We start from the raw sequence: 14,407 nt of genomic DNA, 5'->3' as shown, positions 1-14,407 counted from the left end.
GTTAGACGAAGGATATGGTATATGTTATAACACGTCTATGAAATTGAGAAATAGTATTGAAACTATTTCTTGAGTTTAAAGGTGTTGCTTTTGGATTTTTATCCTAAAATATTTTGGCATCTTACAACATTTACTTCCACATATTTTTTTTCCATTATTTTTTTCATATAACTCAAATGTATACCAAAAGATCAGACCAATGAAGACACAGAATACGATGACTATTTAACAACAGATGCAAAGAGTTCAGTAATAATTTAATGTAAAAACTGCCAGTTTTAATCTCTAGATTCTGTTTAACTTATTTTAAGTGTTCTCATGTATTGCTCTGTGGCTAGTTTCAGTTAATAAAGAAAAACTTTTTTGGTGTGAGTTTAATATTCAGACTGTAGAGTTCACATGCTTTGATTTCAGAACAAATGTCTCTTCTTTAAAAGGCTGTGAAGTAGGTATCAGAAGTGATGGATACGTTTAGTTAAGCACAACTGAATTAACCGTATAGTTTCATATATCCTTTGAAAAATGCAAAACTTACAAGTGTCAGTGTAATTAAAGTTTTTGACTGCCCCACCTCAAATGCATAGCTTACTGTTAAAGCTGTATATTGCTTTGTTTTACCTTACAAATGATTGCTTTGTACATTTTCTACAGTTAACCTGAAGGAATGCTTTAAATCTGCAAATCTAATTCATTCAAGTGATCCTGATTTCCAAATTTTAGAAGATGGTTCAGTCTATACAACAAATGCCATTCTTTTGTCCTCAGCGAAGAGATCTTTTACCGTATTACTTTCCAACACAGATACCCAAGAAGAGAAGAAAATACTTGTCCTTTTAGAGCAACAAACAAAGGTATACCAAAGTATAAAAATGAAGTATGACAAACTGTTTTCTTCAGGTGGAACTAACATGACTAGGGAAGATGTGAATCAAAAAAGATATGGGATAATTTAGCTTGAAGAAGAATAAAAGTCATGACTCAAGTTAACATTTTTGAAATGGAAAAGGGTTGTTCAACATATGTTATCACAGATTATAATTTCTTTTTATTTGGGACATAAAAGGAGAAATTGGGATATGGGACAGCATGAGAACTTGAGATTAGACACAGAGAAGCATTTCTTGATCTTCACTGTGGAATAGGTTTCCAAAACAAGAAACATTATTGTTTAAGATATTTGTATATAACTTGGACTTTGTAGCTTTTAATTATTCAAGAACTCATATGGCATGTTAATGACTTAGGATGGTGTCCTACTCTAGGCAGCAGTATAGGGTCATGACATGGTTAATTACTCTGAGATACATGAGGCATCCAGAGATAGGTCTCATGTATCTTAGCATAATTTTTAGTCTTAGAAAATGGAGGACTATTTTAGGTTAAGGTTTGGACTTCACACATACTTATGACTTTTTGACATCCAAGATCAAAATGACTTCATTCAACCACTGGCCATTACTCATGACAGCTGTTTGAGAGTTGTCACCATGTTTCTCTCCTCGTTCTGACACAGATCTCTCTGTTGGTCCCCTGGCTCTTCCTAGTTGCTGGTGAGTGGAAGATGCTTATGCTAAATTTAGAAGGGCACCTGTCTACTTACATTCTTTGCATATTTCTCCTCCCATGTTTTTGCATGGCAGTGTGGCAACAGTACAGCTTTTTTTTTTTTTTCAGTTTTGCTTCTAGGCTTCCAATTTCATCTCTCTCTCTTCCATGTTCCCACCAAGTTATTTTCTCAAGAGGATTGCTGTGATAACAGTTAGGGCAGGGATTTCTTGCTTATTTTTTTTCTAGTATTGACATTTCGTTTGGTTTTCAAGCACTACCATGGTCTTACGCCTCCCCAGCTAATCCTCGTGAGAGGAGAAAGATGTATCAGAGTTTTAAAGTTTGAAAATAATGTAGTTGTTGGCTTTTAAATAAATAATATTTATTATTAATATTTTTTTGTCTTCTAAATTGAGGTACTGAGGAAAAGGCGTTCTCAAGAAAAAGTTCTAATACGTGCCAAGAGAAGATGGGCTCCTATTCCTTGTTCAGTGTCTGAGAATTCCTTGGGTCCTTTCCCACTTTTTCTTCAACAGGTATAATTTACTTTCCTTCCACTGTGAGAGTCTATGGTTTCCATCTTTGTAAAAAATTTAGACAATGAGTATGCAGTTATTTAAAAAGTATGTGTGTATGAATGTATGGGTGAGTATGTCTATCATATGTTTCAATATATTGTATAAATGCATCTCTCTATACCTACGTATACTTTTTTTTTGCAGTTTTAGTCATGCAAAAGCCATTTATAAAACTGTAAAACCCATATAGCACTGTCAAACACATGCTTCCTTAATGAATTTTCATATCATCAACGGTATCTCAGAGCCTGGGCATAGTCTAGAAAATCCCAAAACATCTTCCATAACAAAGGATGAAATTGTTGATAACAGGTCAAATGCCATGAAGGGGAAAGACACGTACACCTTTCCATGGTTTCTTCCCAGGTCCACTGCTTAAATCATACTGGATCCACATTTTCTCTCCCGTTTCATTTTTAGTGGAAACTCCAGCAAATCTTCTTTCCTTCCTCCCTTATCAGTGGTCACTACCATTCAGTTTAGCTCTTAGGTTTCTTTTCCCCCAGTTCTTGAAATGGTGAGAGAGAATCCTTGTTTATATCCCATCAACAAATTCAATGCAGCTGAGAAAAGAGCATTTTAAAGTTGAGAAAGAAATTGTTAGAAAATAATTGTTAGTCATCCTAATAGATAAGGATCCTACTAAGAGGATAAAAACAATTTGGAAAAAAATTTTTTTTGAATCAAATACCAAAGTAGCACACTTGCCAGGATATTACGTCATTTCCATTCTCACTCATTTTCATCCTCCCATTTAGCCCCTATAATAGAGAAGATGCTGAGAAATAACAAAAACTAATTAAGGAAACCACTTTCCAAATGTTTGCCTGCCGACAGTATACTTTAAAACCAGTGTCTCAAATATTATGTTATATATAATAAAACTTGAGGTGTAAAACTTTGACAGAAGGATAAATTTTCATGCTCAGAATACTTTGTTATCTAAGACAGGGAAAGTCCAAAATGCTTGATCCATGTAGTTACATGTAGCCTTTAAAGTACTTCTTAGTTATTCTGGAAAGCTAAGATGCTATTACATTATTTTCCTCATGCCTTGCTCTTGAATTTCACAATTATTAAGCTTCCTTATTCTATTGCTGCTTTTTATTCAGACATAATAATAAATTAAAGAGGGCAATTACTTATTGTAAAATGTCAGTATGATTGCATAAGTATATAAATGAAAGTTTTGCTGAAATACAAATTTGTCTTTTATGTATATGATGTCTACTTTCTAGATTCAATCTGATACAGCACAAAACTACACTATTTACTATTCCATAAGTGGGCCTGGAGTTGACAAAGAACCTCTAAATTTATTTTATGTAGAGAGAGATACTGGAAACCTGTTTTGTACTCGTCCTGTAGATCGTGAAAAGTATCCATCTTTTGAGGTAAAGTCTAAAGTTTACATATTGTATTAGTAAAATTAAACGTGGCTATTTCGTCTGCCTTCCTCAGTTCATTTACTCTTGACTGTTTTCTGACTTCTGGCATCCGTGCTCTGGGTATATCTGGTAGTACGGACCTGACTGGCAGCAAAAAGAATTTTATAGAATAAATAGCCTTCGATTCTATTAGATTGTTCTGGGAATTACAGTTTACTATTTTTCTTTTCAAAAGAAAAAAAGAGTACCACTTTGAACAGTAGCTATTTATTTGGCAGAAAAGATCTGTGAACCTCTTTATGGTACTGAGAGTGATACCGTAGGAGGTAAGTCAAGTTCAGAAGTTAAGCCTTGGTACCTTTGCAATGAGAGAAAGTTAACTTGTGGTGAGCAAGTAAGGAGTGTGGACAGTGCTTAACTAGCATAACTAGGTCTTTTCATCATCTGGGCAACCTCCTGTGGTGGGATGAGCGTTAATATATAAGAATTTAACCTAATGTTGTGTTGATTTTCCAACAGGAGCTGGTCATTTTGCTTAACTTAGTTTTAATTATTTTATATCTATTTTGGATGATGTAATTACTTAGCTTTAGAATTACTACAACATGACCTTCTAAGTACCTGTGATGGTCTGTTCTTTCTATGATAGCTGTTATGAGAAAAATTGGAATTGAAATTCATATTATAAAATCAAAAGAATAAATCGCACTCTAGACCCAATTTATAACCACTCATTTGGTCCATTTCTGACTCCCCCCTTTTTAAATTAAAAAATTCTTATGAAGAAAGTTATCTAAATACAATCATCAATATGCCTAAAATTCTAATTAGAAAATAAAATAATATCTCAGTTAACTGCACCTGGGGAATTTGGAATCCTAAGAATTCAAAGTTATAAAAGATCCAGAAAATTGTATTTAAAATTCATGCACCTGAAACTTTCAAACAAAGCAAAATAGTTCTCAAGACACTTTCGGGAAAATAATAATAAAAACCCTTACACTCATGAACAACAATACAGCAATGGTGAGGTAACCAAATTTAGCTACGTTATTATATTAGATAAATTTAAACATAAAATGCTATAGTGCACCATGAAATTAACCATCTCTTCTGGCATTAAGGTTATGTTCACATCCAAAAACAGTAACAAATGGTGAAATCCACACTGTGATGCTGAACAGTCTCCAAATGAAAGCCAAAGCGAAAGCAAGTTTGAACCATATTTTTTTTTGCTTTTTTTTTTTTTCAATTTTACTCTCTTCACAGCTAGTTGCCTTTGCAACAACTAAGGATGGATATACTCCAGAATTTCCACTGCCCCTACTAATCAGAATCGAGGATGAGAATGATAACTTCCCAATTTTTACAGAAACAACTTACATTTTTAATGTTTCTGAAAACTGCAGAGTTGGTGAGTACCTACCGTGGCAATATACGGCAACTTAATGTTTAAATTCATTAGCTGAGTTTCACTCTGGCCCCTGGGAGGTGGCACATCCTGCTGCCAAGAACAAGGGACTTGCCAGACAGGTGGCTGTAGGTGGCATTTTACTCTGCCTTTTGCTAGCTGTCTGACATGACCCTGGGCAAGTTTCCTAATCTTGACAAGCCTTGGTTTCCTCATCTGTAAAATGGGATATTAATATACAAGGTTGTTTTGAAGGTTAAATGAAGCACAATATACCTTGAAGGCTAAGCACAGTGCCTGAAAAATAGGAGTGACTCAATGTTACTTTGCCTTCCTGTGTGAGGTAAAATAAATACTTTTAAGAGACCATATTTTCTAAATATTCTAAGAATATTTTTAGAATATTCTTTTCTGAAAAAGAATAAGTCTTTGAGCAATGGATGTCTTGGCCTTGAAGAGAGCTGGCTGATGTTCTATAGTGATTAAATGATAGACAGTATTCTGAGCATTATCATAAAGGTCATGGAGAATAATATATTTTCTCAATCTTTTGAAAATTGACCATTTCAACTAGGAGTCGGAATGCAGATTTTGAGTCTTCCCTTAGAAAGATCTAACTAAACCAAGAATTTTCAGAGCAAACTGACCCATATGATCAATTTAAGTGTAGGCTTACAAATAGAAAAAGGTTGAAGAATAATTGGAATTCTTTAGTCTAGGAATACAAAGGCCATGGAGGGATATTATCAACATTTATAAATTTATACAATAAATACAGTAAATACAAATATGGTCACCAAATTCCAAAATGTTGGAACGCTGGGATATTTAAAAGTAAGTGCTATTTTATATAGAAGTCTGAAAATGTATAAAACCTATTACTATTATCAATTATGTGGTCCAAAACTTTTTTGTGGTAGATGGAGAGGAGTCAAATAAAGGGAAAGTTGAAACTGTAAAAGTTTTTGAAATTAAAGAGGATTTTTCTATATGTAGGTACTACCGTGGGACAGGTTTGTGCAACTGACAAAGATGAGCCTGACACACTGCACACGCGTCTAATGTACTCCATCATCGAGCAGTTACCAGCATCACGCACCCTCTTTTTTATGCAGCCAGCTACAGGTGTGATCACCACAACATCATCTCAGCTAGACAGAGAGGTAACATAAATATTAACAAATAAAGCCTGATTATCACATGGCTACTTAGCAGTACCTGCATATCTCTGTATACCACCTGCAGATATGCTTTTGAAAAGCATGTTGTGAATCTAATTTAACAAAAATTATTTTAGGTAGGTTGATGGAGGTCATTGACCTTGCAGTGCTCAATTTCCTAATATAAACATATTTATAGTTGTAAAAAACAAGAAATGTCATATATGAAAAGTAAAACTTTCAGAATTTTCTTATCTACAGATAACAATGCTTCTTTTTCTATCTGTGTCATTTCTTCATCAACAATCTCATCTATACTCTTTCCCCTTACATAGATTAAATGAAAAGTTTATCTGTCTCTGATCTCTGGTTTAACATTTTCAGTTGACTGCTAGAAATCCTTATTTGAACATTTCACAGGTACCTAAGATTCAGTACATCTAGAAATGAATTCTTCTTTCCTTCTAAACATGCTCTCCTTCCCATGTTCTCTAGTTAAAATGCCATTAGTACCTTCTTTTCCTTTACACATTTTTTCTAATGTCACCTCGGATTCATGTTCTCAAAATTGTATTTGATGTCTCCTCTTGTAGATCAAATTACTTTCCAAAGCATTTGATATTGACTCCAAAGTGATCGTAACATTCACATTCTGCCCATTTCTCCTGCAACTACCCCAGTTTAGTAATTGTTCATTTTGTTATTAAACTATTACCTCCTCCACCAAACCTTTATTCTGGCCTACTTCCTATGTTTATAATCCTTAATATTAAAATATAGTAATATGTGTTTGTCACGTTTTTCTTTGATTCCTAAAACTCATATCGATTCATTTCCTCTCCCTCTCGCATGGATTAGAGAAGTGGTCTGCAACTTTTCTGGTCTCAGGACCCCTTTACAGTCTTAAATATTATTGGAAATTCCAAAGATCTTTTGTTTATGTGGGTTATATTTATCACTATTTAATCTGTAAGTGTTTAAAACTATAAAAGTTTAAACTATGTATTTATTTACCCAATTAAAATAATATATTACATGTTAATGTAAATAATATTTTTATAAGAAATGATTACATTTCTAAACCAATAAGTAATTTAGTGAGAAGAGTGGCATTATTATGCATTTTCTAAATCTCTTCAATACCTGACTTAGTATAAGACCAATGGATTCTCACATCTCCTGCATTCAGTCTGTTATATAGTTTTAGTCGAAGTATGTAAAGACAATCCAACATGATATGAAGTTAGAAAAGAGTATGTTAACAGTAATTTCAGATCATTGTGGAGAGTCTTCTTTGATACACCAAATCTTGACAAGTGGTAGTGTCAGAAATGTGTTTTGCAATGTGCACTCTGAAGAAGCCTTGTCCATGAACTTTTTTACTTTGTTACATCAAAATACATTGGTCTTTCTTCTGCTATGAGTGCACAGTTTTACCATGTGTGATTTTGTAACATCGTGCATTAGTCATATGGGAAATATTGGCTCACTGAGTTATGTAGATCCTCCAAATATTGACACATCTAATTAAACAATATTGGAAAAAAATCACCTCCTCATCTCCATTAATATCACGATGGCTCATAAAAGTTTTCCAGAATCCTCATTTTGGGTTGAAAACTCCAATTGACCATTGGCAACAAATAGCTGTTTTCCTTGAAATGACATATTCACCTTACCTATGACAAAATGTCTTCCAAATATACCAGTCTGAATAACCATAGGTATCTTTCATGTAAAAATGGTATTCTATGAAAAAAAAACCCGGTAGCTAGTTCAGCTTATAAATCAGTCACACAAGTACTTTTCCATGAAAAGAACATCGTACTGTGTTATGCAGAAGTGCTTTATATATACCTCCCATTTCTTTAGATAGACTATGGGTTGATATCTAATAAAATTTATTAAAATTAATCATTTTTACTGCACTTACAAGGACATTCCTAGGTAAATTTTTAATTTTAATTCAATTTTATAATTTATAATTTATTTATTTTTACCATGAGTACATGCCAGTGAAGAATGCAATTTCGTTTGCAATGCAGATTCATTCAATTGCTGTCACAGCTGTACAAATTATACAGATTCTTCATGGAATTTATGTGCTCAGAAAGAGCAGATTATAGACCAAATTCTCTTTTATCATCAAGCCTTGAATAGATCCTTCTGATAAATCAGTTGAAAACATTTTACTAATGAAGGAGTCTTGGAGTGCTTTTACCCAAGAGAGCTCTGGACTCACTTTCTGATCCCAGGTTTCCAATTTTTTTTATTGTTGGCCTTCAGCCCTTTAAGCTCTTTAAACATCAGAATTTTTCTTCCATCTGAAGATATCACAAGTTAATATTTAGGTCCCAAACTTGATTTCTTTCTTTGTTTTATCAGCCAGTTGATCATTCCCAATAAATCATAGTTTATTACAAACAGAATACATATTCCCTCCCATAAGTAATACTAGTATGAGCTTTTAAAATTTTTTTAATGAAATAAGGCCATGAAGTTTTAACTCTCATGTGACTGATTATGAGAGAAGAGTAAATTGGGAAAAATTGGGTTTGTAAAAAGCATAGTGATCGAGAGAAATATTAGTTTTATTTTAGGTAATACATGAGGGCTAGAAAGTTTAAGAGGTCTAAAGGGAAGAAGGTGGCTTTTTTAAAAAAATTAATTAATTTTATTTTTGGCTGCTTTGGGTCTTCATAGCTGCACGAGGGCTTTCTCTAGTTGCGGTAAGTGGGAGCTACTCCGTTGCGGTGCGCGGGCTTCTCATTGCAGTGGCTTCTTTTGTTGCGGAGCATGGGCTCTAGGCACGCAGGCTTCAGTAGTTGCGGCACGCAGGCTCAATAGTTGTGGCTCGCGGGCTCTAGAGCGCAGGCTCAGTAGCTGTGGCGCACGGGCTTAGTTGCTCCGCGGCATGTGGGATCTTCCCGGACAAGGGCTCGAACCTGTGTCCCTTGCATTGGCAGGTGGATTCTTAACCACTGCGCCATCAGGGAAGCCCAAAGAAGGTGACTTTTTAAGAGAAGGGTGAATATTCTAGGTGGACAGTTAGGATAGTTTTTTACATATAATTTAGTCTTATGAAAAGAGGTGAATTATAAAGGAAGGTGTTGTTAGAATTTTATAGAAGAGGAAAGCTAGGGAAAAATATGTTTCCAACTGCCCAAGAGTACATTTGTTATTTTTGAACTTGGAAGTAGAACCCAAGCCTCCTAATGTTCAGTCCAGAGACATTATTATTAGTGTTGTTAATCCTTCCATATCTCAACACTTGTGACAAATGAAACCATTATGAGGAGATACACTTTTTTTTTTTTTTTTGCGGTACGCAGGCCTCTCACTGTTGTGGCCTCTCCCGCCGCGGAGCACAGGCTCTGGACGCGCAGGCTTAGCGGCCATGGCTCACGGGCCCAGCCGCTCCGCGGCATGTGAGATCTTCCCGGACTGGGGCACGAACCCGTGTCCCCTGCATCGGCAGGCGGACTCTCAACCACTGCGCCACCAGGGAAGCCCGGAGATACACATTTTTTAAAACCAGTGATGAGCCTTCTGTAATCTCTGAAGAACGGAAAACCCTTAAGAACCAGAATCTATTTTCCATGAAGAAGAAAAAATTACATAGTTCCAGAACTTTGTTTTCATGATAATTTAATGATCTTTTAGTAAATGTAAAGTAAATATTTAAAATCCACCTTTTTTTACAGGAGGATACCTTTATTGCTTCATTACGAGACTGGTATAGAGTAACTGTTGTGTATTTTTGAATATAAGAATGTACTTTGCATAGGAGATAAAGATTTTGATTAATTACTAGGCAATTTAAAATGTACTATGACTATATCTTCTCTTTCTGTTAAGTAATGCTAAAACCAGTTACTTCCATGAGTAGCATTTTCAATTTGAGAAACTACTCTATTTTTGTAAATTAATTGAAAATTACTAGTGTGAGGAAATTGTTCTTCTGCCAGTACATGAAAACTATGAAATCTAATAGTGTACCTCTTAAATTTTGAATGCAAGGGAAATTATAGAGTGTAAATTAAGATTTCATTTACAATGTTGCTTTCACTCAGTAATTAATACTTACTTTTCAGGTAACTGATAAATACCAATTGAAAATAAAAGTACAAGACATGGATGGTCAATATTTTGGTTTGCAGACAACTGCAACTTGCATCATTAATATTGGAGATGTGAATGACAACTTGCCAACATTCAACCGTTTATCTGTAAGTGTGTGATATTAATAAAAGAAAAATGTACAATGTAGTGTTAGTTGCTACATATGTGCACCTCCACCCATGCCCCATGATTTCAAATGAAGTATTCCCAGCCACGTGTCAGTAGTTTGGACTTGGGGTTTAAAGTCATGTTAACCCAGTACTTTAGAAATTAGAAGAACTGGGCTGACTTTACCTGGTGTTTTATTTTTGTGAGAGTTACTAATTAAACTTTTTTTTGTTGTTTTTTATTATTTTAGTATGAGACATCAGTGGAGGAAAATATAATTGATGTGGAAATCTTACGTGTTGCCGTTACGGATAAGGATTTAATTAATACTGCTAATTGGAGAGCTAATTATACCATTTTAAAGGGCAATGAAAATGGAAATTTTAAAATTGTAACAGATCCCAAAACCAATGAAGGAGTTCTGTATGTGGTTAAGGTAAGAATAACTTAGGAAATTAGTTATTTGTAGCTTATAATGTCACAGATTAGCATACTAGAGTTTAATGAAAAGAAAGGAATTATGGTAAATGTAGGAATAAAATAGATATTTAGGTAAATGTAAACACTATGTTTTTCATATATATAGTGGGATGAATACACAAATTTTGGAGAACATTTTTTTTTATAAAGGCATGATAGTTTAAAGTGATTATATATGCATGTTCAATTAATACGATATAGTACCCACTTTGTAACCAGTATCTCTTAACAATTAAAAAACTAGCACAGCTTTGACACCAGTGGGACACTGCCAAACTTTCCTAGTCCATTCTATCTATAGCTGTGTCCAGGAGCCTCTACTTAATTACTGAATTTCCCAGATGATGAGTTATTCCTGGTCAGACCCATAGGGAAGCTGTTTATAGATCTGTTCATCTGTATCCAGTGTACATTACATTCATAGCTTCCTGGTTCAAAATGGGAATCCTCACCCATTTGAAGATGTAAATACTTCTAAAACCTCTTTCTAATAATATTCTACAATTATCTCAGAAGACATCACTGTGAATTCAGGAGGCAGAGTTAACCCATAAAGTGATCTGAGCTCTGGCTTTGGACAAAACCATGGGCTTATTTCTTCTGCCTCTAAAACATGATTCTATCCTGGGTCTCTGTAGCTTCCCTTCTGTACATATTCACAAGGAGAATGGATCAAACATGATGAGTTCTTTTTTTCTTACAATGATGAAAATTAGCTGCAGTTTGTGGGTTAATTTCTGTTTCAAAACAGCAAAGGGATTGTCCCTTAAATCTTATCTCTTTCTTCAGATATCAGGCAAAATAAAATGAAAACCTTCCATTAAACTTGGTACTACCCATGTTTTAGAGAGTAACTGGGATAAAAGAGATTAAAAAGGAAAGTGTAAAGCCCATAAGCTTTCTATTTTCTTGTCTCTTATCTTGAATACAGTTCATAAAATTTGACCCACGTTTTCTACCCCAAACCAGGTACGAATAATTGTACTCATCTCAGAAGTGTAGGAAAAGTGGTTCCAAAATTAATGGACTAGTAAATTACTGTTGATTAGGGTATGGAGTCCCTAAAGTAATATTTCAAATAATATTTCATTAAATACTATCTGAAATCGCCATCGGGACCTATAATATTACTTGTGTTAAATTTGCAGTTGAGGAATTTTTTTTTTTTTTTTTGCTGGCTCCACCCAAATGCTCAATCAGTTGAAGGATTTCCCTCCTTCCACCACCATCATATTTGTGGGTATATGTTTAATATTTTCATGACTGTTCCCGACACAGCACTTACATATTTCCACAGCTAACTAGTTACACACTAGTTCACATTGCCAAGTACTATTTCTTGATCTGATTTCCAACACGCTTGCTTTTGTAGCCACTGAATTATGAAGAAAAACAAGAGATGACCCTACAAATCAGTGTAGTTAATGAAGCTCCAAATTTTGCTAGTTCGAGATCAACCATGAGCATGGCGACAGTCACTGTTAATGTACAAAATCAGGATGAAGGCCCTGAGTGTCGCCCTGCAGTGCAAATTGTTCGTATTAAAGAAAATGCACCAGGGAGCACAAAGGGCATTGGATATAAAGCACATGACCCGGAAACAAATAGTAGCAGTGGCATAAGGTACTTGTAATTCTATTTTAGTTGATTTCAAATTTACCATGTTTTTAAAATGTATAACTTATTTTGATACCAGTATTGTAATTTGGCTTATGATCCATTTTGCTATTTTAATTCATCATTACTTACAGGTATAAGAAATTAAGTGATCCAGAAGGATGGGTCAGTGTTGATGAAAACTCAGGATCAATCACAATTTTAAGAAGCCTGGATAGAGAGGCAAGGACCATCAGAAATGGTATATATAATATTACAATCCTTGCCTCAGACAAAGGTAAGAACTTTGTGTTTAAGCCAGCTGTATACACCCCCAACTACAGACATCCTCAGTTTTTAAACAACATACATTTTTAAGTCAGCTGCATACATTCTCAAAATTTATTTCACCCCAGATGACAAATAGAGTAATTGAGAGGTTTGCTATAATTTATTAACTCATGTCTGCTTTCTAATAGTACCCTCAGTTTTGTATGTAATTATGGTATAAAACAATTTAGTCATAGAAAATACTTGAGACTATAATTTATTAAAATTAAATAATCATTAAAAATTGAGAAAATTACTTTAGAAAAATTAGCTTCAATTTAGTCATATCTCTTAAAATATCTACTTTGACAGGAAAATTTATTACAGAGAGAACATACTTACTGCCTCATAGGTCAGTACTCAAAAAGTTATATCTTTCTACAGGAAACTGACAATATACTTGGCGGCTAGTATTCTGATATTATAAAATTAGAAAAATTCTGTGAATCCACAAAATCACATAAAATGGAAAATCATTTTCTATGAGCCCTGTAAAATTGGAATGTGAGCACAGTGATTAGGAATGAGATCCTTTTACTGCATAAAATATAATTTTACCGTAATATACATTTGAACTTTTTGCCTCTGTAAAATAAATATGTTAACTACAGTAAACATAAATTATTATACTATAGCTTGCAAAATTAGAATTTAGAAGTGATTTTGGAAGATGTTTTAGATATTTCAACTTTTTCTAAATTAAAGAGAAATGGCTCATATCCATTGATTGAATTGGTAAAGTTGTAATCATTGTTAATTTAACTTCAACCAATTAAAGACTGCCCTTTAAGGCCTCAACTTCCTTTGTCCCTTTGTCAAAACATGCTTTTTGGTCAAAGCAAGTGAAAAGAAGAGAAATAATATGAAAATCAAATCCATTATTTTTACATTTTTAATTGCACTTGGCAAATCGTTTTTATCAATGAGATAAAAATTACTGTCTGGAATGAGAGATTTTGGATGTAATTTTATTCCACATTTTCCTCTGTTGAACAAATGTTTTTATAGCATTTAGAAGAGAGGCACGGTTAATCATCATTGTGGTCGAGAATAAATGTGTAACAGGGCCTTTTCCATTAATTTCTTTTGAAGCTGGTAGGGGATAAATAACTCCACATCTTTTTATTTTCTGAACTGAGATCATACTAAAGTATGTTTTTTATTTGTTTTTGTCTTTTACCTTTTTAAAAATCTATCCTGGCTCATTCCCTCTGAGCCCTCCCAGCTGCTGCTTCTGTACGAGAAATGTTCTCTCCTGTGAGCACTGACCTCTGAGCCTGTGCTCACTCCCTCTCCTACTTTCCTACAGCGCTTGTTTCCTCTTTTTAAAACTCTCCCTCAAGGATTCTATGTCTCAACTTTTCCACACATTTCTCTCTTATCTACATGCATTCTAGCTTTACTTCCTTCTCCTCTTCTAAACAGAGCTCTTTCTTAAGCTTTAAGTTCCATTTCTCTTCTCTTCTCAATCTAACCTCAGTTGGCAGATTCGCCCAGGTGTTTCCTCTGTATAGCTGAGTTTTAGGTTTCTACTTTTGTTGTAAGATTCTAACTTTGGGGAGGAGGAGTGTGCTTTCAAACTTTTAAAAAACATTTATCAGAAGAGTGCCATGCACATAAATCATGGACCCATAGGTGACTCACCTTCCAAGACTTCATTTTAGGAATTGATATTTACCCGTATAG

The 14,407-nt window shown here is 34.2% G+C and overlaps 1 protein-coding gene across 10 annotated transcripts in view; it reads left to right on the top strand.

Moving 5' to 3' along the window:
• The window catches only part of LOC111181497 (desmocollin-2), a 32,367-nt gene that overhangs the window by 7,225 nt on the left and 10,735 nt on the right, over positions 1–14,407 (top strand). For all 10 annotated transcript variants that reach the window (XM_089895025.1, XM_022586894.3, XM_022586893.3 and 7 more), the window contains 9 exons: positions 652–851; positions 1,965–2,084; positions 3,365–3,520; positions 4,784–4,928; positions 5,922–6,088; positions 10,180–10,314; positions 10,566–10,751; positions 12,168–12,418; positions 12,547–12,689. In XM_089895025.1, the coding sequence (XP_089751151.1) occupies positions 652–851; positions 1,965–2,084; positions 3,365–3,520; positions 4,784–4,928; positions 5,922–6,088; positions 10,180–10,314; positions 10,566–10,751; positions 12,168–12,418; positions 12,547–12,689 (1,503 nt within the window). The remainder of the gene's footprint in view (positions 1–651; positions 852–1,964; positions 2,085–3,364; positions 3,521–4,783; positions 4,929–5,921; positions 6,089–10,179; positions 10,315–10,565; positions 10,752–12,167; positions 12,419–12,546; positions 12,690–14,407) is intronic.

Source organism: Delphinapterus leucas, chromosome 14 (genome assembly GCF_059928025.1).
Source record: "Delphinapterus leucas isolate spDelLeu-1000000601 "Yukka" chromosome 14, BTC_Dleu_Yukka2, whole genome shotgun sequence".
Classification (NCBI taxonomy): domain Eukaryota; kingdom Metazoa; phylum Chordata; class Mammalia; order Artiodactyla; family Monodontidae; genus Delphinapterus; species Delphinapterus leucas.
This window is presented reverse-complemented; position numbering and strand designations above follow the sequence as displayed.